Source organism: Ictidomys tridecemlineatus, chromosome 4 (genome assembly GCF_052094955.1).
Source record: "Ictidomys tridecemlineatus isolate mIctTri1 chromosome 4, mIctTri1.hap1, whole genome shotgun sequence".
Classification (NCBI taxonomy): domain Eukaryota; kingdom Metazoa; phylum Chordata; class Mammalia; order Rodentia; family Sciuridae; genus Ictidomys; species Ictidomys tridecemlineatus.
Genome location: NC_135480.1, coordinates 162,192,201 through 162,215,637, shown reverse-complemented (window position 1 = coordinate 162,215,637; position 23,437 = coordinate 162,192,201). Strand labels below are relative to the sequence as shown.

The window sequence follows — 23,437 nt, the reverse complement described above, 5'->3', positions numbered from 1 at the left end:
ACCTCCAGGATAGTTTCTGGGTAGTATTACATGTAACTTTGTGTAACACAACATCTGCTTTATACCCTAAAGTGATTCAATAAGCACCCAAATACATTTGAACTTATCATGGCACTAAATATGAAATCAGATATTGAACTCCATAACAGGATCTAATCATTTTAAACTAGTTATATTAGATAGATACCAGAAAAAAGATTGTATTGTTTAGTTCAAAACTAAGATAATAAGCTTATTTTTAAAACTAAAATAATGCCATACTATGTGCTAAACCTCAAGATACTATCTTCATCCAACTCTCTAGGGCTAAGCTATACATAATTTCACAGTACATTAATAAATAGCAGATTTTTTATATGGTATGTGTTATTCATCACAAATAAAGACCTTTGGCTATAGAAGTGGTAGAAAATCTTCATCTACCACAGCCCATGCCTGGATTTGAAGTTCAAATTGGCACACTGACTTGACAGCAAGGTGGTTTCTACAATGGCACCCATCATCTGGACCAAGCATACCTCCAGTCACCTTAAAACAACTTCATGTGCACCACAGCTGTCTTTCATCTACTTCAGAGTTTTAAATTCATTATCTGGAAGCATAAGACCTCTACAGTCTTAAACAGATGAAGCAAATATACAATGTGAATTCTTATATACTGACAATATGTCTAGTTATACATTCATTCATCAGGTAAGAATCTCCTAAGAAAGGGACTAAAATAAAGTGGTAAAACCCAGCGAAGTCATCGGGAGATGTTAGTGACAAAGCAGAAATGCATACCTTTTCAGGCAGATGAAGAATGGTGTGTTCTCCTGCACTAAAGTGGGACAGAGACTTGTATGCAGCATTTGCTACAATTGGGTCCTAGAGAGGGTGAAGGAACAACAAAACAAACAAATAAAAAATAACATGTATTAAACATCAGATCCAGAGGGAGAAAGAAAATTTTCCCTCACCAACCCCAAGGTTCTAGAGTCAATGCGTTAGAAAGAGTACTCAAGCCTTGCCTAGGCCAAAAGGACATTTACTTGCAACTTCAGAAGAAAAAGCAAGGAAATCTATCTTCATTTCAAAAGAAAATACTGTGGAGTGGAAAGGCCTGAAGAGAGAAGTAAGGACAACTGGAAAAAATTATCAGCGCCAAACATTTTTCTGGAGTATCTGTTCCAAATAAAAATAGAAAAGAGCATTGGACAAAAGGGTCAGAAACACTAAACTTTTATCCTAATTTGGGCACTAACCATAAAGCAACTCATGATTGCTCAGGTCCCCATGAAATAGTGTGGTTTATCGGAAAGAGTATGAGGGTTTAGAATTTGGGTTTAGTGTTTGGGTTCCGGCTCTCCACCTACTAACAGGGCAAGGAGGCCTTTTGGAATCTAAACTCATTCACCCATGAGTCAGATGTAACATCACCAACACCCTGTTCTTTATACTCCAGATTGGAAATGATACAAAAAAACAGAACTGAACTTTTTGCTTGGAATGCTTATTGGTGGGGGAGGGACAAGGCAGGAAATGAAAAAGATCACATAAAAATATGAGAGAATGTCAACAATCTCTCTTCAATTTTTGGATTAAAGAAATTAACTATGCTTTACGATGAAGATGTATTAGTGGGCATAAATTGAGAACATTTTAAAATCTAAACATATTAACATTTTTTTAACCAAGAAGTCATCATTTCAAAAGAGTTACTCATATTTCTCATTCTAAGAGCCTTATTTCATGATTCTTGCCCCAGCTTTGTTCTGATTCACTGACACCCTTGACAGTACCTTGTTTTGTGTGTGAGTCCAGAGGAAACTAAGGACTTGAACTTTGAAATTCTGAAAAATCAGAAAATACAAAGAAAAAAAATTAAAGACAAAGATAAAACTGAGAATAAGCAATCTGAAGTAGCAAATGATGGAAATTAAATCACTTTTTAAATTACAACATCATTAAATGACTCAACCTGTCATTCATAAAATGAAATGAATGAGTATCATTCATAAAATGAAAATACTCAGAAACAGACCTATCATCTAAACACAGATAAATTAAACACAGTGAGATTTTAAGATTATTAAATCTTCAACCTAACCATTTCTCACTGACCCCTCAAATCCTAATAAAAATGTCACTATTTCATGCCACTGTTCCTAACGCTCTATCTAGGAGAAAGTTTATCTTTCTCCAAAAGCCATAAGGCATGTGGCACACATTAGCATCTGGTATGATTAACACCCTAGGAGGATGTATATTCCTTAGAGCAATGACTTTTTTTTTCCCCTTCATTTTCTTGTAATGTTGTCATAGTATAATTGTGAATCAGACAAACTCTTGCCTCACAGTTCAGAATGGTGATGAAAAGATATATATATATATATATATATATATATATATATATCCCAAACAATGGTAAATACATTGTGTCCAAACAACATGAACAAATATTTTTTTTTACATACCATGTCTTTTTTTTATTTCAAAGATTTAGACCAGAGAGCTCAGAATAGTCTCTTAAAAATGACAAATAATAAATAATTGGTTCAACATAAAAATCAATCTTCCAATATTCAACATCTTCTTCATTTCAGTAAGATCTAACGTCTTGCCCTTCAAAATCATTAATGGTTCTCTACTATCTCCTTGTCTTTGCATATTCTATTCCCTGAACTTCAACTGGAAGTAGCATTATATACTAATTCTTCAAGATCCCTGCCTATTGGCACCAACAAATTGAGGTTACCTTAGAGTCCTCCTAAATGATATTTCTTATTTCCTCCATATTTTCATTGCCCTTTGATTAACTGTACCCATCAAATGTTATAATAATTATCATTGGTCACTTCCATCTCTTTACCAACCTTTGAGCTTCTAAAATAACATGCTATAATGGAAAATATAACCTATCGAGCTAGAAAGTCCTGGATTTTGGCACCAGTTTTCACTTGGTAACTACTATGTTAGTTAAGGTATTTGCCTGGTGCATGGCAGATACTCAAAAAAATATTATTTAATACCTAATTGGCCTTCCAAAGCCTTAGTAGTTTCTTTAGCTATAAAATAATATGTTCCTATGAGGTCTTAGAACTAATTGATATAAAGTAACTAGAAGAGTTCTGGGAATTTAATAGGAATTCAAAAATAGTATCTATCATTATATATTAGTATCTCTAAAGCCTACTATTATTTTAATAAATGTACTCTTGATGAATAAAATACCAAGCATTGTACAAACCAATTCATAAAATATGCTATAATTGAATCATGGACTCATAATTCTGAGGCAGAAAAGAATATATGTAAATGTATCTCTGTAGCAGAAAAAAGTTCTTATAACACTATACATAAAGAACTTTAGAAGTAATAGGCTTATGCTTAGAGAAAAAAATTAAAAGATTGAGATAAGTGAAAACCATTCTTTATTTCCTAAAACAGACTGTAAAATTAGAAATGACACAGAAAGTCTGGACAGAGGGAACAACATGAACAAAAGAAAAGAAAAAGTTTGGAAGTATGTAGAAAAATGACAGGTGGCCTCATTTCTCTGGAACACTGGGTGCAGGACAATAGAGAAAGGCCAGGGTTAGAGAGATTGTCTTATTGGCTAGATGTAAACAGGTTGGACTTCATTTTAGGTGAACATAAGGCACTGAAGTGATCAGGAAGAGAAGTGACCGAAGAAATGCTTTAGGGAGGGGGCATGGGGATAAAAAAGATGGTGGAATGAGATGGACATCATTACCCTAAGTACATGTATGAAGACATGGATGGTGTGACTCTACTTGTGTATAACCAGAGATATTAAAAATTGTGCTCTATATGTGTAATATGAATTGTAATGCATCCTGCTGTCATATATAACAAATTAGAATAAAAATAGATGGAAAAAAATAAAGAAATGCTTTAGAGAAACTAAACTCAATTTTGACTTATATCCAAACAAGTTATAAACAATTAAAAGAAAACAAATTATTCTAAAAACACACAGGAAGAGAGGAGAGGAAGGAAGGATGGAAGAATGGACCTCTTAGAGGGTGGGAAGATAGAGGGAAGGATGGAGAGAGAGCTCAACAGTTCTCCACTTCTGCTTCTGAGGGGATCACTGGAACTGAAGTGACTCCCTTGACCGTGAGGGAAGAAATGGATAAAAATAGTCCCAAAGCAATCTGCCTGAAAAACAGAGCAACCTTAACATTATATCAGCTCTGAAATAAATTAAAAGAGGAGAAGGCTGAATCTAGTCCAAAAGACAATTCACAGCTATGGATAAGCAAATAAGAAACCAACACACAAACCACTTCATAAATTAACCTATAATAAAATCAAAGAAATTCAAAGAACAAGCAACACAAAGGATGAGATTTCAGCACTGGAAGACAGAAAACAGACACACACAACATGCCCCTGCCTCCGTTTCTAGACCCAACTCCTTGTCAGTAGCCCTGCAGGCTTTGTGACAATAGAGGGGCGAGTAACCATGGACTACAACCATTTAAAAAAAAAAAAAAAAAGACTGTTGGTGGACTATAAACTCTAGAAGTCACAGATTGACTCTTTTTTTAATACCCTAAAACAAAAAGTCTACACATCTTAAGAATGAACTCAATACACTAGATTGCTTCAGTTGTTTATTCAGCAAACATAGAAATTACACAGTATGTGCCAGGTGCTGTGCTAGATATTTAACCTCAAAAAGGACAGATTTGATTTTATTCATTAGGTGGCAATCAGAATTATTAGAAGTAGTGTCCTATAATCCCATCTAGTCACATGTTCTAAAACACACAAAGGACTACAATTAGAATCTTTATGAAGCCTGTGAAGCACTAGATCAAAATAAAAGCTCACTAAGACTCCAAGTGAAAATCAACTGCTGCTCCTGGCAGGAAAAGAAACAGAGGTGAACACGAAGGAGAATAGGACGCACAAAAGTGGAAGTATAAACGTAGTTTGCCACATTCTGATTCATTTCACTCTTTTCCAAGAAGAGATAATGAAGAAAATGCTAAGCAGCAATATATGAATTTTATGGCAAAGAATCTTCAGCCAATTGTTTCAACTCATTATAATCACACTGAGTAATCTGCGAAACTAGAAGAATCTATCTTGTCTTTATTAAAGTCTTCCTAGATTATTTTTTAGATCTTAAAACGTTAATAAAATGATTTGAAACTGTTGATCTTATGAATTCTATTATTATAAAAACATCATTTTTAACATAGTGGCTTTTAAAAGTCTTGACCATACTCTCATAATAAAATCTCTGTCTCCTTTAGCTAAATAAATCATAAAGACACAAAATTATAAGGGTAGCAATCCTCCTACTCATAAGGATCCATAAAAGTATCAGCATGTTCTCAGAACAAAAAACACTAAAGGATTTTTGTCCAAGAAAATATTACAAAAATTCATTCTAAAAAAAATTATTATGTCACACGTCTTTGTAAAGTAAAAATAGGCTAAGGTAGCTGCGCTGAAAACATACCTCATATTCAGCTGTATTGACTGTTAAGGAAGGAACCAGAGAAAACAGTTCACTCAGAGTCTTCAAAATGAGAGGTCTTGTGTCACAACTCAACTTCGGAGAGAGGGCTTTCCAAGTAGAGCGAATACAAACAACCTGTGAAGCAGATTGAAGAAGTCAATATCTACAACTCATATCCAGGCATTAGTTAAGAATACTGTATTTTATTATATAGAGACAAGAACAAGAACATTCCTAGAAGATTTAGTAAGTTACTACCTCTCAAAAGAAAACTGTAATATAAGCTGTTGAAAATCCAGCCTGCCTGTGTCAAAAATCCAGCTTTTTGACTACTTTGTTTGGTTACCCAAGTATAGAACTATCCTTCTCTTGCTCCCTCCCTTTCTCTCTCATACACACACACACACCCTACATGCATACAAAATTCACTCCAGATCAACAGAAGAACCATTCTGTAAAATGCAAGCAAGTAAGATGATGCTAGCACATTCTAAAGCCAGGTATGTATAGGTCCTGTAGTTTTTCAGTCTCACTGAAATTACATCACCACCCAGAAAACTGGGATATTAACATATATAAATCATACATTCTCAATTCAAAGCACCTTGCAAGCTTTTAAAGGAGATGGGAGAATAATTATATTACTTAGAATAACAATTTAAGACTTTCTTAAGTTCAATTTCAACTACAACAGATGATTTTTTTCACTAATAGGTATTTTATTAAAATTCTAAAACTCAGGCAGGAAGAGTGCCAACATGGATCAATTAGATAGTTTAACCAGGATTAATCTTTCTAAAATACTTCAATCTCTTCTCTTGAGCTGCAATTAATATACACAATTTCTCTCCATCTAGAAAAATAAATTATTTAGAAAAACTACAAGAGGCAGTAAGTGAAAAGATGTCAAAGACAAATGAATAATATATACTTAACAGATACAGATAACTAAGAGGCTCAAAGAAAAAGACAGCAGATAGAGTATCTCCCAGAAAATGAATTTAGTGGTTTTGCTCTTATTTTCTACTTTCTGTAAATTGGTGGGGAAAAAAATGGTCTTTGACTTAGAATCTACTACGTGATCTGAATTTAATCATCATTTACTAATGGCAGTCATGACAGTAGACACATTGACAATGTTACAGAGCTGGGGCCTTCCAAAGAATGAGGTGGTGTGAATACTCCTCCTTCAAACTCTGATTCTTGCAATCAAGTCAGAAAGATATCAGACATGTCAACATGTCACCTAGAATAACAGGAATTAGTTTCAAGGAACAGGAAAAGGGGCCAGTCTCAAGGGAGAAAGTGGATTCACTGAGAGGGGAGAGGACAGTGTGTCCTTCCTACACTCCAGTTTTACTGGGGATCTCAGAGAAGTTTCCAGAGTCCCATCCAGGTCCACCTCTTGACTTTTGACTGACAGAAGGCAGACTCTCAAGTCCCCACTGCCCTGACAACTCTAGGTCACTTTAGCCCATGCTGGCCAGCTTGAATTGGAATCTTAGCCATTAATTCTCACAGAGTTTATGGTTAGGAGGAACTATTCTAATCTCCCCGAGTTTTGGGATCTGGTCTATGAAAAGGCACACAAAGTCTCCTCACCTTGAGGGTAACTTGGGTTCCTCTTATCAACATTATTTCATGCCTGCATTTTTCCTGCAAGTGACAGTCTGTCCACTTAAGCTAGACAAGACTGTAGGTAAATTGCTTCTTGGAAAATAAAGCAAGTGGGGCCTAGTTACAGGATCATTCTCTTAACCTTGTGTTCCCACCATTCGCATCTGTCTCCTAACAACACCAAGAAATAACTCTGATATCACAAATCATGAGGGTTTGAAATTTTTTTTCTCTGAAAAGCTACCAATCCAGCACAGTACTAAGAGGAAGAATATATTATAAAACACAAACTAACCTTTCAAAGAACTTACCAACTTACTAGAAAAAAAAAAAAAAGAGAGAGAGAGAGACGTCTGTGATTCTAAATTATTAGAAAACCAAAAGGTACTTGATTTGGGTCTGAACTATCGTCAAGAGAAAATAATTTCAAAAGGAATCCAGAGAGGAGAGAAATATCACTGGGTAGGACTCACCAGGGACAGCATGGAGAGAGGGTGAGTTCTGAAACGGAACCTGAAGAAGGAATGGACAGAAATCACACAGACACACCACAAGGACAGGGAACACATAAACCAAGCCAAAATGCACAAAAGGCTGAGTGCTAGTAGGGAAAGGCTGGCAGATGGCAGAATACCTGGAATACTGGCACCTTTAGGGACTTCCGAGTTGAGCAGCACACAGAAAGAAAGGCCACTCATGAAAGATTCACATGGTCATCTTACAGCCAAAGCTAAGGCAGTTGTCCCGGCTCCCTCACTCTGGTTATTATTTCTCACTAGTCTCTACAATCTCCAAAATTTTCTCCCCCCAAAAAGTCAATGAACTCACTAATTATGCTTGCTTATGCCTTAGTTTAAATGTCTATCTAATTCCAACCTGTGCTGTTTCAAGATCTGGTTTAAGTCCCACTTCCTCAGGTAAGTTTTCCTCTGAAATTCGAGTCTGAATAGTGCGCATGGGAAATCAGAGGCAGATAATAAAAAATGAAAAGAACTTCGGGAATGAATTGAAAACTGAGATGTCTAGGTCCTGGAGACCTGCACAAATGGTAGCAACGTTAAAAATTGAAGGAAACCAGAAGGAAGAGCATATTTGCAGGAGATGGAGTAGAGGAGTTCAGTTTGAGATAGGTTTAATTGGAGTTAATGAGCAACTTCACCAAGAAATATCCTACAGGTAAGAGAAAAGACTACAACTCGGATGTAAGGTGGGTCAACAATATCTTTGTCATTTGAACATTTCTATAAATCAAGATATCACAAGGAGGTGTCCCTCACACTGCCACAATCATTACAATCCACTTAGTGGGGTTGGTCAAAAAGATCTCCAGCCAAATAGTATAAGGAAAATCCTGTCCTTTCCATCAAAAGGGGTAAGCACACATACTCAGAAGATTTTCAAGGATTTCAAAAACTAAGTCTTCTTCCTACAAAGTTTGAAAACTAATGCCTAAAATGGTTCTCCAGACTGTGAAAAAATATTCCAGAATCCCAGCCATACGCATGGCCTCAAACATCCTCAGGTATACCTGCAAGGAATACCTGTAAACTCAACTTGCCACACAAAAGTAAGAGCAGGAATGCCTCTGGTACAGAGGAGTGCCTTCTCTGACCCTCTGAGCATCCAACCTCAGCTAGCCTTGACTAGATCTTAGAGATCTGGCCCTAAGTCTCCCTGAATTCAACCCATTACCATCTCACTATGAGTCTCCTTGAAGCTTGTAGATCTAGTCCTCTATCAAACCACATCAGATTAGTCTGGCTTATACTGGCTTATTCTGAATCTATTGCTCATGTCTAGTCTATAATCAAAAAGCAGATTGACTTCTTGTTCCAGAAATATGGCATAGAACATGCAAAATGACTGAAAAAATAGAAAATGTTACTATACAGTTGAGTTGAAAAGAAAAAACAAAGATAAAGTGTACAATCCATTGGATTTTAGAATACCCAAAGTTATACAACTATCACAGTCGATTTTAAAGCATTTTCCTTACTCCCATAAAAACAATAACAACAACAAAAGCCTGTTCATTACTCTCCATTTTGCCCCTGGCCCCCAGCTCTTCCAGGCCTAGGCAACCATAAATATACTGTGGGTTTCCATAAATTTGCCCAATCTAAACCTTTCCTATAAATGGAATCATATGATATGTGGTCTTCTGTAATGACTCCTTTCTCCTAGCATATTGTTCTCCAGGTTCATCCATGCTGTTGTACCATATATTAATACTTTTTATTTCTGCATAATATTCCACTCAGTTTATACACTTTTTTGTATTATTTTTAACTTTTTGGTGTATTTATTACAAAATGAAAGGTTAAAAAAGTAATGGGGAGGGTGAAGCACCAAAGAAATAATGGCTAAGAATTTCCATAATTAGTAAAAGACATAAATCTCTAATTAGAGTCCTAAGTAAGATTTTAAAAGTTTCCTTTTATTAAATACATTATACTATGACTGTTAAACACTGAAAATAGTCTCAAAGTTAAAAAGCAAAAAATACAGACTATCAAAAACAATTGAGAACTACAACACACTTTTCAAAATTAACGACATCAGAAAACCACACAAAAAAAACCTTAAATGTGCTGAGGAAACTGTCAGCCTATAATGCAAAATCCATCATTCAACAAAACAAAACACATCATTATCCAAAGTACATGTATGAAGACATGAATTGGTGAGAACATACTTTATATATATACAGAGATATGAAAAATTGTGTTCTATGTGTGTAATAAGAATTGTGATGCATTCCACTGTCATGTATTTAGAAAATAAAAACAATTAAAAATGCAAAACAATAAATACCCAAATGAGGAATACCTAGAAATCACACACACATAACATATTAATCTCCATGTACAAATGACTCAGTAATTCAGTTTGCTCAATTTTGGAGAGACTCATCCTATTCCAAGTGTTTACATTATGCATATTTTGTTGCTAGAGGAGAATGACACTTTTCTCACATTACTCCTCCACAAGAGTCTTAGCAAAATATAGTACAGATTAAGGAGACCCTACTCAGTGTGATGTACTGGGCAGAGCATATGAGTAGAGTCAAAAACCCCAGGTCTCCTATTTAACTGCATGGCTATAGCAACCTCATTAATCTCCCTCAGTGTTTTCCCCAGCTGCAAAATGGAAATAACACTAGTAACACCTGCTTTAATGTATAGCACAAGGTTAACAATAAAGACATAGTGAGACGATTGTATGCAAATGTGCTTTATACACAGAAAAAACTAGTTATTGCTGTTATAACCAATGGAAAAAATAAGAAATCCCAGAAGAATCAGAGCCTTTGCTTCCAATTCCTGTGCTGTGAAAATGACTTTGTTCCTACACAGAGGAACAGATAGCTATCTCCTAATTTTACTTTCAAAAGCTATTTCTAGAAGTTCCTGAGAACAGTCTACTCTCTTTGTCCTGATTGTTTACTCCAACAAAGGGAAAGCTTTATTAAAAAAAAAAAAAAAAAAACCTTTAGGCTATGAAAATTACCTTATTTGCCTCTTTCTTAATGAAGGTAAAAGAAGCTCCCTCCACAATTAAAGAACTCAAGGCATCATCACACAGTGAAGCCCTCTCAAGCTAATTCGGCAAACACAATTAATACAATAACGGGGGACAAGAGGGAGTTTAAAGAGACACAATCAATGTAGCAGAAACAATGGGAAAAATAACATTCTTTCTTATCCTAATAAATGGGGTTAAAGGTTGTAAGTATTAAAAAAAAATGACTAGCACAGGTTTGTTTAGGCAATTTCACAGTCTTTTATGTATGAGACTAGTTTATTATGAAGGCAGTGTTGTAGGGAAAAAAATAAATGGTATAAATAATTGAGTTGCCTTTGGTTAAGTCCCTCAAAATCTAAAGGACGATAATCCTAATGATTTTCTATTATAGTTGTTCAACTTTAGTCCAGTTCATGCAAACATGAAGCATATATCTGAACACCCAACTATAGCTTAGTGAATCAAAATTATTTGTTCTTGTGGTAACACTACTCTGATATTAACAACCACTAACATCACCATGGCACCTCCAAAAGAACAGACTCCTTACAACATTCTATATTTCTGAGAAACTATTGGTGCTTTGCAGTACATACTTACAATTCTAATATCTGAGAAGAGACAGAGATATTCATTAAACAGATTGATTTAAATTATCAAGGCACCTGGGGGACCCACTACTCAATGACCTGGAATACTAGGTTTCTTTTTTATTCCCCCAAGTTAAGAAGCTCCAGGTTCCTTAAGATACCTCCCTGAGGGGAACAATAGCTTCCAATGCAAACTCCATTGATTTCTCTGCAGGAACAGAAAGAATGACATGAAGAGTTCTCTACAGGGACATTCACTTTTCCTTTTGCTAGAACCCATTAATTATCTATTAATTAAAATTAAATAGATTAATTATCTATTTCTTGGTGGACATTCCTCTGGTATGGGCTAGCAACTCCACAGTAAGAATGTTTAAAAAATATTCTCTGGCAAGAATTCCCCTCAGATAACCAGATGAGTTGGAGGTGGGTATCTCTTTCCCCATAAATGGAGGTTAGACTCCAAGGTGATAAAAGAAAATAACAGGAACTCAAATAACATAATTTAAGATTCAAAAACCCAAACTACTGGAAAGTTGTTCAGCAGATTGAAAATTAAAAAGCAAAACAAATCCGGTATCTACCAGCAATAAGATTGAATTATTATCCATCTAAATTTTAAAAAGTTGCAAAACATATATATCATGAGAATATATACTATAGAAATACTGAGAAACATAGTTTATTGCCATTTAAAATTGAGAACTTAACATCACGTACATAAAAAATAATTGATGACTTAAGCAATCACGACAGAGGTATAAAAAGACTTTCGGAAGCGATTTTTAGCTACAGAGTAGTAACCAATGTTGACAGTTACTGAAACTTAACTTGACTAGATGTCCAATGAAGATCATTCTTCTGCCCCCATCTCCCACCCTGTACTTGTGCATAGATCTGGGGATAACAATAGCAAGTTCAGGCTTCCAGGCCTGACTGACACAGATCTACCTACAGTCTCCTAACAACAAGAAGGAAACATACCTGTCCCCATCTCACTGAAGCTCTTCCTTAAGAACAATCAAAACTAAAGAAAAAAACCTGTAATCTACAATTTCAACAGCAGGGAGAAATAAATTCGGCAGCTTTTTTTTTTTTATCTTTTTAGGAATTATTTTGTTTTTCAGTAATAGAAATCAAGAGAAAGTACTCAACATAGAAGGCACTTCCCACAGGAAAAAATATGTTGAATGAATGACTGGCATTAATTGACACACTAGAATCTAACACAGGGCTCATCCCTGTTTCTGTCAGGGCAGAGTTAATATTTTAGACTTGGAGGACCACCTAGTCTCGTCACAACTACTAAACTCTGCCATTGTAGCATGAAAACAGCCACACACAAAAAACAATGGGCATGTCTGTTTTCTAATAAAAGTTTACTTACAGCCTTACTTTCACCAACTCCTGGACCCAGAATATGTGTTTGGTAACCAGATCCAATTTAGCAATTAGATTACACCAGTGCTTCCTTAACTTTAATGTACATACGAATCTCCTGTGGGGAAAAGATCTAGCTAGTTTTAACATGGATTCTGATTCAGTGCCTGTGGAGCAGAGACTAAGATTCTTAATTTGCAACAAGTTCTCAGGTGACATAGAAGCTGCTGATTAGAAAACCATACAACTTTGAGTTACAAGATACTAAACTTTACTGGTGAATTTAACTCAGAAATTCAAAACAGGGAGGAAATTAGAAGTGAGACAACAATAAGTCCTGGATTTTACTGAAATAGTTCCAATATCAAGGATTCTGATGCATTGCCCCATAAGAGTCAAACTGAATGAATTCCAAAGTTCACCTTCCATGCTGCCCTTCCACTTGAAAGAGGCAAAATGTTGATGTCTGCACACATATGCTAATATTTAGTTTTAGAAACAGGGATCCATTTTCTAACCCTTTTTTTTAACAGTAAAGATTTAAAAATGTTTACTACATAAACACAACCAAATAATACTTTCAAACAAACTGATAGTTTTAGACATTATTTCAAGGTGATAATTTTTATACCTTTATTTATTTTTTGTAATGTGGTGCTGAAAATCAAACCCAGTGCCTCCCACATGCTAGGCAAGCGCCCTAACACTGAGCTACAACCCCAGCCCTCAAGGTACTAACTTTTGAAATTATTCATGCAGACTGAACATTCAATGGAAAAGTTTTCACTGAAGCCAGATGACATAAACCCTGAGAAGTAAAACAACTTAAAAATATCTACTCAGTCCTATTTTCAAAGGACTCAGATTTATTAATTTGTTTGTTTTTTCAGTTCAAGAAATGTGAACTGCCGCAGTCCTGCTGCAGCAAAGTAATAGGGGGGGGTGGTGACAAGGAATTTGTGAAGATTGATAAAGCAGGAGTGGGAGCCGTTTATTGTAGGACAGGAGGGGTATATATACATAACTGAATACACAGCTTAACTTAATTAACATAAACTAGATACAGCAGTCAACCAATAAGGAATCCTCATCATAATAATTACACACAGCTTAACTTAATTGACATAATCTAGACACAGCAGTCAGTCATCAAGGAATCTATATCATCTTAATGTCTCACTGGTGTTACTTCTCAAACCACTCCCTCTGGCAAAATGCCAGGCGCCATCTTGACTTGTTTACGGACCCTAACAGTGAACAACTGCAATGAACAAGGTTCTAAGCTGTGCCCTTGGAGGAAAAGAAGGAAAAAAAAGAAAAGAAAAAAAGATTGAAAAACATGCCTTTTACCTTAAGGAGCTCACCAGGTGATAGTGATGTGTAACCATGCATTACAAAACCTTGGACTGAGAGAAATTGCCAAAGTTAGAAGGTATCTACAGAAAGAAAAAGTACTTGGTAAAGAAGAGAGCAAGCATGAAAAAGGAATTCCTGGAGGGGATCATATTGAAGAGTGATTATGCACCAGACATGCTTACATCTATTTCTTTTCCAATTTTACCAATTTAATCAAATATGAAGAAAGAAAGTAATGTTCACAACATAATGCATGGCAGGCAGGAATAATTTTTGCAATTCCTTAAAGAGTTTTGAAAAATTATAGAAGTTAGCATCCAAAATCATAAGTCTAAGGGTACCCATAGACTTGTCTTCTAACAGAGTAAAACATTGCCAATTTAGAACAAAACTACTGAAACACTCCACTAAGTTTACATAACTAGATAAAATGCCATAGCAATTTTATGTCTACCATTATCCATTTTATAAAATATATATGAAAAATGTCTTAACACTCAGAATTTTATATAATGATCTTTTCTTTCAAAATTGCATTTCCATTCCAATTCATTCTCAGAGTTTTATCCAAATATATTATTATGGTTGAAAGTCTGCTATTGATCCTCTGCCATATGCCTCTACAACAAAAAATAATGTTTATAAATGTATTTTTATTTCCTTAAACCATGAGACTCAGTTTTTTTTTATTTGAGTTGCATTATCGCAATTAAAATATAAGCATATTCCAAATGTTATTAAGTAATCACTAAACATAAAAGGTTAAAAAAATCAGAAATGACAATGGTTTTGAGGGGAAGAGAGAGATGATAATTTGATTTAAAAATGCTTCTCCAAGGCAGGGGAATTAGCTCACTAGAAGAGCTCTTAACTAGCATAGATGAGACCCTGGATACAATCCCCAGTACTACAAAAAAGAAAGGAAAAACCTTCCTCTTATTTTGAATTGTCCCATTGTTTGATGCTCTGGAAGTTTTACACCTTAGAGCAATAAACTAAGAAAGATGTGCCATGAGTAGAGCTGTGTCTTCCTTTTATAAAGTAGAAAGGAGGCAATTATGAAAGGAGAGTTGAGAAAGGAGAAATAGTGTGATCTCAGGCAGATAAGTGTTACTGAAGAGTGCAGAATGAAATTAAAGGTCTAGTTGGCTCAAACTAACCACAGCTGCTTATCCCTTGGAAAATCTTCAAATGCCTCCAGTCCTCCAGTTTGGAAACCACTGATGTGATGAATTGTTCAGTGCAAATTACAGACACTGATTGCTTGGACCCACGTTTCTTGAGAGCATAGCAAATTCAAACCACTCTGAAGCAAATACTAAAGAGCTGAAAATTAAAGTTCCATGTAAAAAATCCCACAAGTTTCAATGAGCTATTAATGTCATCCTAAATTATTCTCAGAAGTCTGCATTGCAAGTGACTATTTTGGAAAAACCTAAACAAAGCAGAAGAACCAAGGAAGCAGAGGTGTCCTGGAGTCCTGGAGAGGAGGGAGCTGCTCATAACCAAAGCTTTTCATAGCTCTTTTTACTTAAAAGAAGGGAAGAAAATTGGAAACAAGAGCATTGGCTTTGCCATTAATAGAAATCCTTCTTTGTTTTTCCAAAATACACACAAAACAAGCCACCTTTTGTTTCAACTGTTCTGTTTATTTAAAAAAAAAAAACAATTAAGAGAATAGGAAGGCAACGCTTCCTTTTCCCCAACTCAAACCCAGTTGTCCATTTGCATTGGAAATGGACATTCCACAAGAGAAAATTCATTCACTGTATTACACTCATGTGCTCATACAATGAGATGCCAAAAATGGATTATCAACACAACGTGGTGCCCCAATAAATTGCTGGCTGAAAAACTAGGTTACAAAATACTATATATAATAATCTTATCCCTTTTTCATTATTGTACACATGATGGTTATCTTGGTTGTTTGTATCTGATTTTTAATCTCCTTTTAGTCTTCCATAATTTTTTTTATCACTTTTTAATTCTTTTTAGTTATATACAAACATCAGGACATACCCCAATATTATCACAAAGGTATGGAACTCAACCTGTCCCAATTCAATTCCCAGCACTTTGCACCCACCACGGATTTCCTGCTCCCTTTCCTCCACTCCATGGGTTTCCTTCAATCCACTTACAGTTAACTGGGTTTTTTCTCTTATTGTTTGTTTTTTAATTAATGTCCCATGGATACACCTGATGCTGGGACCCACTGTGCCACATCCATGCATGTACATATGACAGTTCAGTCAGATTCATTCCATTATTCTTCCCCTTTCCTGCCCCTTCTTCCTCCTCTTCAATCCCCTTTGTCTACAGATCTTTCCTCTATTTTGATAAAATTCCCTCTCCCTTTTTTCCTTTCTATTTTTAATCCCCTCCCCTCCCTGCCACTCCCCCATCACCATTTTGGATTCACTTCCACATATCAGAGAAAACATTCAACCTTTGACTTTTTGGGGACTGGCTAATTTCACTTAACACAATAGTCTCCAGATCTTTCCATTTACCAGCAAATGTCATAATGTCATCCTTCTTTATGTCTCTATTGTGTATAATAATAACCATATTTCTTTATCCATTCAATCTGTTAAAGGGCACCTGGGTTGGTGCCATAGCTTTCCTATTGTAAATTGTGCTGCTAAAAACATCAATGTGGCTATGTCACTATGTAATATGCCAATTTTAGACCTAGGAGTAGTCTCCCATAATTTCTCACTTTCCTATAATACATATAGAATATTTGAGTCATACTTTGAAGGAAATATATACTCATTTTATTACTTTGTTCCTCAATCATTTTTCTATAACTAAGTTTTATTTCTCTATTTCTCCATACCTTAAATAATGCTTTATTTTCATCTGACATCTAAAATGACCATATTTTAAAATGACAATTGGCAAAGTGATCATTCTTTATTTCCTAAGAACTGACATTTATGGGTTTTTTTTTTCCTATCCACCTACTTAAATTTCAACTTACAGAGAAATTTGAAAGTTTACTATAGCTATTCTTATTTTACAAAAAGAGCCAAATCTCTTTTACTATACATGAAAAACCTAACATAATTCCAAGGATATTTTATACCATCCTATTGATTAGACATGATTACTATCTCTCCTTCCCCAAAACAAAGCATAACAATAAGTGTTCCTGTCACATCAATTAAATATATGTCTGGTGGTAACTATATGATCCACAAACATACACCAGGAAGGTACTGAACAAAAATAAAAAACATTAAGTATATGTACTAGAAGAGTTTCTTGTAAGGTTACAAAAAATATAATAAATAGTGGTATCAGAAGGTATAAATACTACAACATGCATGAATACTAAAAATGTGTAATGTTAGAGAAGCCTAGGAAATGTCCCAATCAAGCAAATCTATAGAGACAGGAAGTAGATTATTGGTTGTGCTTGGAAGGAAGGGAGGACAGGCAGAGATAAAGGCACTGGAAGCCAATAGCTAATGGGTACCAAGTTGGTTTTGGGAAATGATAAAAATGTTCCAAACTTAATGGTGGTGATGTTTGAACAGCTCTGTGGATATAACAAAAATCACTGAATTGTATGTATGCTTTAAAAGGGTAAACTTTATTAGATATGTATTTTATCTCAATGAAGTTCTTTACAAAAAAAAAAAAATGCTTGGATTCAGCATGACCCAGGGGAACAAATGTTTTGGCATCAGAGAAAGCTAGGTTCAACCCTTGCCTGTGCTTTCTTTTTCTTCATCTGAAAAATGAATATTAATACTAACCCCATAAGGTGACTATGAAGATGCTTGTAAAAAGGCTTATTAGAGTTCTTGGCAATGGGTAAGCACTTAAGTGTTTGCTCTCGGCATTAATATTAAGATTACATTTTGTTTTAAACTCTGTCTTAGGTAAATTTCCAAAGACAATATTGGGCTGGCTGCACTCATCACAGTTCAACTTTGATGACTGTAACTGGCCTTGTTACATTAATCAACACCTCTCCTAGAGCCTGAGGAGCTTTGAGATCTAGTGTGTTCACTGGGCACCTGATTCATCCAACAGTGCCAGCTGCATCTACCATGAAGCTCCCATATATATCATCATTTGGAAAAGCACCCGGGCCAAGTGAAGTATGAAGATTTTAAAAGCTCTTTTTCCACCTTTATGCTTTTATCCACACTTTTATGTAATAAACTTTTAGTTGCTACAAGAGTTTGGGTTTGAAGTTAACAAGGCCAGCAAAAGGAAATGAGAAGCACCAGGATATTGGCTCCTCCCACCTAGGTTGGCTCTGGTTTTAAGCTTTAAGAAAAGGAAATAAAAGAGATCTGTAAGTTTCCTTTGACTCTATTCAGCCTAACCTCCAGGGTAGGAAAAAGGCAAGACTGGGCAGAAATCTATCACAGGAATAAAGAGCATGCATGTCTCCAAAGCAGTTTCTGACTTTTAACCTGCAGAAATCCAAGTATGAGGTGGTTTCTTTGGTACACGCCTATAATCCTAGCTACTGGGGAGACTGGGGCAGGAGGTCTGAAGTCTCCTTTCTCCCAACTCCCAGCCCCTGTAGCATAAGAAAATAAGCATAAATTTCTATTGCAAAAATAATAATAATAAAAGCTTAAGATTTCCTTCTATTTTCTCATTTATGTTAATGCAACATAAAGCTTATCCTCAGGTAAATCTAATAACCAAGTCATCAGTACTGCCTAATTTTGTCAGCATTTGCACAAGGCTCTCACATAGTACATAATTGAAAGGATCAGTAATTTAGTTGAAATGATCAACCATGTTTTCCCAAAACAAATATCAAAACACATACAAAAAATTTATATCCTATATAGAAGAGCGTAAAGGGAAAGCAGCAGCTCCCTATAACACAGGTAGAAGTTCACATGGGCAAAAGCTTTATGGACGATCACTATCATTATATGAACTAGAAACTCCACTACTAAAAATTTATTATAAGCAGTGATTATTCTTAGAGATAAGTGCTAAGGTTTAACTCTAAGAATAATCACTGATAGCACTATAAAGAATAATAAAAAATTGGAAACAAAATATCCAACAATCTTAGACTTAGTAAAAGGACAATATGTACAATGTAAAGTGACAAATCATATAGCCCATTAAAAATATTTATATTCATATCACCAGGAAAAGATGTACATAGTACACTAAGAAGTATACTAAATATAGTTGGTAAAAACTTACCTTTGAAAATTTCTATAGATTATATATAAACATTAATTAATAATATTAATAATATTAATACAGAAAAGGTTACAAAATTACATATGGAAAATTGTTATGAATATCTCTGTATAATGATATTATGAACAACTTTTTTCTAATTTTATTAACATATTTTCTGATTTTTTAATAATCATGCTATATGATAAAATATATTAAAAATCAATATGCATATTCTAAGAAACATAAATTTATTGAGACAGTGGGAAAGAAAATGTGAAATCATGGCTTTCATGGGCAATTCAAGATGTTACATAAACAAGAAGTCATTGAAATTTTATAGTAAGCCAAGCCCTCTATTAAGAGCCAGGACCAGAAATAGAGAACAGATTATGCCCTCAAAGTAGCTCACAGGTCACACACATGGAAACAAACATTTATAGTAAGTGTCATGATGCTCAAATATAAAGGGAGGCCACAAGGCCAAGAGGGAAAGACACAAACATAAAAGATGAGGAAGTTTTACAAAGGAGAAACACCAATCACTCAATAAATCCTCCGTGTTAACGTCATTACTAATTTAACATCCAGGAAATGCATTACTAACAATAAGAATTTTAATGACATTCTTAGATTAGTATAAACCCTCTAAATTTATAAAGCAATTTGTTATTCTTGCTTTGTATAATTTTTCACAATTACAAATAATAAGTATCTGAATTGCAAAAGGGCCGTATATTCAGGGCCCTCGATTTAGACCAGAAGTTTCCTGAGTAAAATCTACATCTGCCCTTTACATCACTGTATCTCTAATATCTAATAATTCATACAAATTGAATTTAGTGAATAAACATGAATCAAAAAATATAAATTAAAACTGTCATTTGGTTTGATGGGTATGTGGCTTATTACTACTTTGGGTGATTATGAATAACGCTGCTATGAATATTTGTGTACAGATTTTTGTGTGGACATGTTTTAATGTCTCATGGGTACATCCCCAGGAATGAATTTTCCAGGTTATCTGATAACTCAGTGATTAACTTTTGAAGAAACTGGTTTGGTTGGCTTAGAAAGCAGGTTCTCTTACCTGGCCCAACGATGGCTTCATTTACAACTCAGGATCTCTTTAATACTTCTCTGCAACTGAAGATTCTACCCTCACCAACTCCAAGTGGTTCTTAAGTTTTCCAGGGCTACATATTGTCTTTCCAGCATGAAGCCATTCTTTTTCAATTCTTTTTATTTATCAAGTGGCAGCATTACTAGTAAAAACTTTTTGGCACACCAGCATATATGTATACATTATTATATGTTGTAAACATAAAATATGGGGAAAAAATATTAAAGTAAAAAAATTTGAAACAACTATCTTTAATAAAAGAAAAATGCAAAACATCATTAAATGATCTTTGAACCTCCATGTGGTACAAATATAGTTTAGGGACAATATTAATCTCAGTACAAAATACTGTATATAAATATAATCTTACAATACACACATGAAAATATGGCTCACCACAAAAGTCACTAGGGAAAAGCAAAGCCAAGACCACTACATCATATCTGACAGGACAGCTGTAACAAAATATGTTATTGAGAATGAGGAGAAATGTCTCATACATTCCCTATAAGAATGCAAAATAGTGCAACCACATCAAAAAAACATTTGATAGTTCCTCAAAAACAAAAAAGAGCAATAATTATATGATATAGGAAGCCCATTCCCAAGGGATATTCCTAAAAAAAGCACAGACATGTGTCTACACAAAAACCTATACACAAATATTCAATAGCAGCATTATCAATCATAACACAAACATAGAAACAACCCAAATGTCCATTAAGTGATTAACTCAGATAAAATGTGATATAGCCATAAACTGGAATATTATTCAGCCACTTAAAAAATTAAGTTCTAATGAACCTTGACAATATTATGCTATATAAAAGAGGTCAGATACAAAAGATTATATATTATAAAATTCCGCTTACATGGAAAGTTCAGAATAGGCAAATCCGTAGAGACAGAAAGTAGTTGTCAGGGACTGTGGGAAGAGGGAAATTCTAGTGACTGCTCACGAATGTGAGGGGTTTTTTGTATTAATTTTCTACAGCTATTGCAACAAATGATCATAAGCCAGGTGCAGTAGCACACACCTATAACCCCAGCAGTTTGAGAAGCTGAGGCAGGAGAATCACAAGTTCAATGCCAACCTCAGCAATTCAGGGAGGCCCTAAGCTTTAGTGAGACCCTGTCTCAAAATAAAAAATAAAGGCCTGCAGATGTAGCTCAGTGGTAGGTTTAAAACAACACAAATTCATTCTCTTGCAGTTTTAGAAGCCTGAGGCTGAGGCGAATTTCATGAGACTGTAATCAAACAAGTTGTTGTGGCTCCAGAGGAGAACCCATCTCCTCGCCTTCTCTTACCTTGGAAGCCACCTTTGTTCCTTAGTTCATGATGCCATCTTCACATACATCACCTTTTCTACTCCCCTCCCCTCATTTCAGCAGTCACACCCTCTTCCTCCTCTTCTGTAGTCAAACATCTTATAGGGCCACTTCTTATTACATTTAGATACCACCCAGATAACCCAGGATATTTAGCTTCAGATTCTTAACTGAATCACATCTTCAAGGATCCCTTTGTCCTATAGAGTAACATTTGCAGGTTTCTCAGTTGAAGAACTGAATATTTTTAGGAGCCATTACTCAGCCTACCTCAGGAAAAAAGAAAATGTTCTATAGTTTGATAGTGGTGACTGATGCAAAACTTTGTGATATATTTAAAAACACCAAATTATACATTTAAAAGAATGAATTTTATAACATGTGACTCATATATCAATAAAGCTGATTTTTTTTTCAAAGTCACACTTGTCAGGAAAAAGAGTTGTTTTTACATGGTGCAAAACAAACAAACAAACAAAAAAGGCAAATAATTTGTGCATAGTTGTACTTAGATTAAATGGTGAAAATGAAGAAACTCCATAAAATAAAGGTTTACTGTGCCTCAGATAAATCTAACAAAAATCCATTTCTGGATTCAGCATAGCTAATTAAATGATTGATATTTACCTTATATATTCACTTATCTCACAGATCACAATGGATTGCCATATCTAACAAAAGAGAGATGGTACTACAACCAGTCTTTCTTGTGGAACTGCTACTCTTCTTCCTGCAGATGCCTGGCTACTACAGGTGACATATAATGCTCTGAAGCATGTGCAGTTAAGGAAACCATAATCTGTATACAAATATTAATAAAGCTGAATTCTTCTCTTTTTAAAATCAAAGGTAAATAAGAAATATCACAATTTTTCTCATACCTCAGGACAAGCTTTATACAAACCACTTCAGGGACTGTTGCTCTGGGCAATGATACCAATTTCACTATTGAACAATCAAGTCACTGTGGGACACATTTAAATAGAGTCTAGGCTTCATCTCTACAGGTTCTGATTCAATAGACTTAGCTATCCCAAAACTTTGGAGACCCTACTGTATACACTAAAACATCATTGCCATTCATTTTCCTATAAAATCCATAACATGGATAGAGGAGCTGAGATAAACAAGTGAAAGAGAAGGAAACATACTCCAGTTGAAATTATAAGTGTTACATAAATGAAACAGGGTCAATGACATCCTTTTGTTTGACCTGTAATTCTACCATTTCAGATCAAAGTCATACGACCCTGTCAATTGTTTCAGCAAGCAAATTGCTCAAATGACAATTTACATAAGTAGAAGCAATGTGTCATGGCTCTGAAGCAAAAAGAATAGTGCCCCAGAGAACATTTTACTCACTGCTGAATTTAGAACCTAAGGCATAATACATTCCACCATGCTATTGTGAGACTTTTAATGAAGCTTTATTTAACAAAAAAAAAAAAAAAGAGTGTGGGCAAGGCTTATATAGTATGAAGTCATCTAAATCACAAAAGATAACTAGCATACACTCAAAACATTAAAAAAAAAGACTTCAGAATGACATCAACTAATATGAGAAATCCTTTTCTGTTAACTCTGAGAAGTCTCTCAGATTTAAAAAATAAATAAGTTTTAAAAGAAAATGCCATTTGCTACCTCCTTTAAATACTACTTCTGGGTTTGTACACATGTTATTAAAGCAGTCTGAGAAATTCCATGCCTATGGAGAGACTTATTGAAGTCTCACTCTTTTAATTCCAAATATTTCTTAAGCAAGTTAATGGCCTTTCACTAAATGCAATAAATGTGATTTTCATCACCTAATCAAGGCTAACTGCAATCAGGAATCACTAGTTTTCATAGAAATGAGCCTCT

The 23,437-nt window shown here is 34.9% G+C and overlaps 1 protein-coding gene across 8 annotated transcripts in view; it reads right to left on the bottom strand.

Annotated features, from left to right (window-relative positions):
- Positions 1–23,437, bottom strand: part of Focad (focadhesin) — a 281,898-nt gene that overhangs the window by 111,840 nt on the left and 146,621 nt on the right. For all 8 annotated transcript variants that reach the window (XM_021733689.3, XM_078047698.1, XM_078047697.1 and 5 more), the window contains 3 exons: positions 5,480–5,614; positions 1,782–1,832; positions 784–867 (listed from right to left, as the gene is read on the bottom strand). In XM_021733689.3, the coding sequence (XP_021589364.1) occupies positions 784–867; positions 1,782–1,832; positions 5,480–5,614 (270 nt within the window). The remainder of the gene's footprint in view (positions 1–783; positions 868–1,781; positions 1,833–5,479; positions 5,615–23,437) is intronic.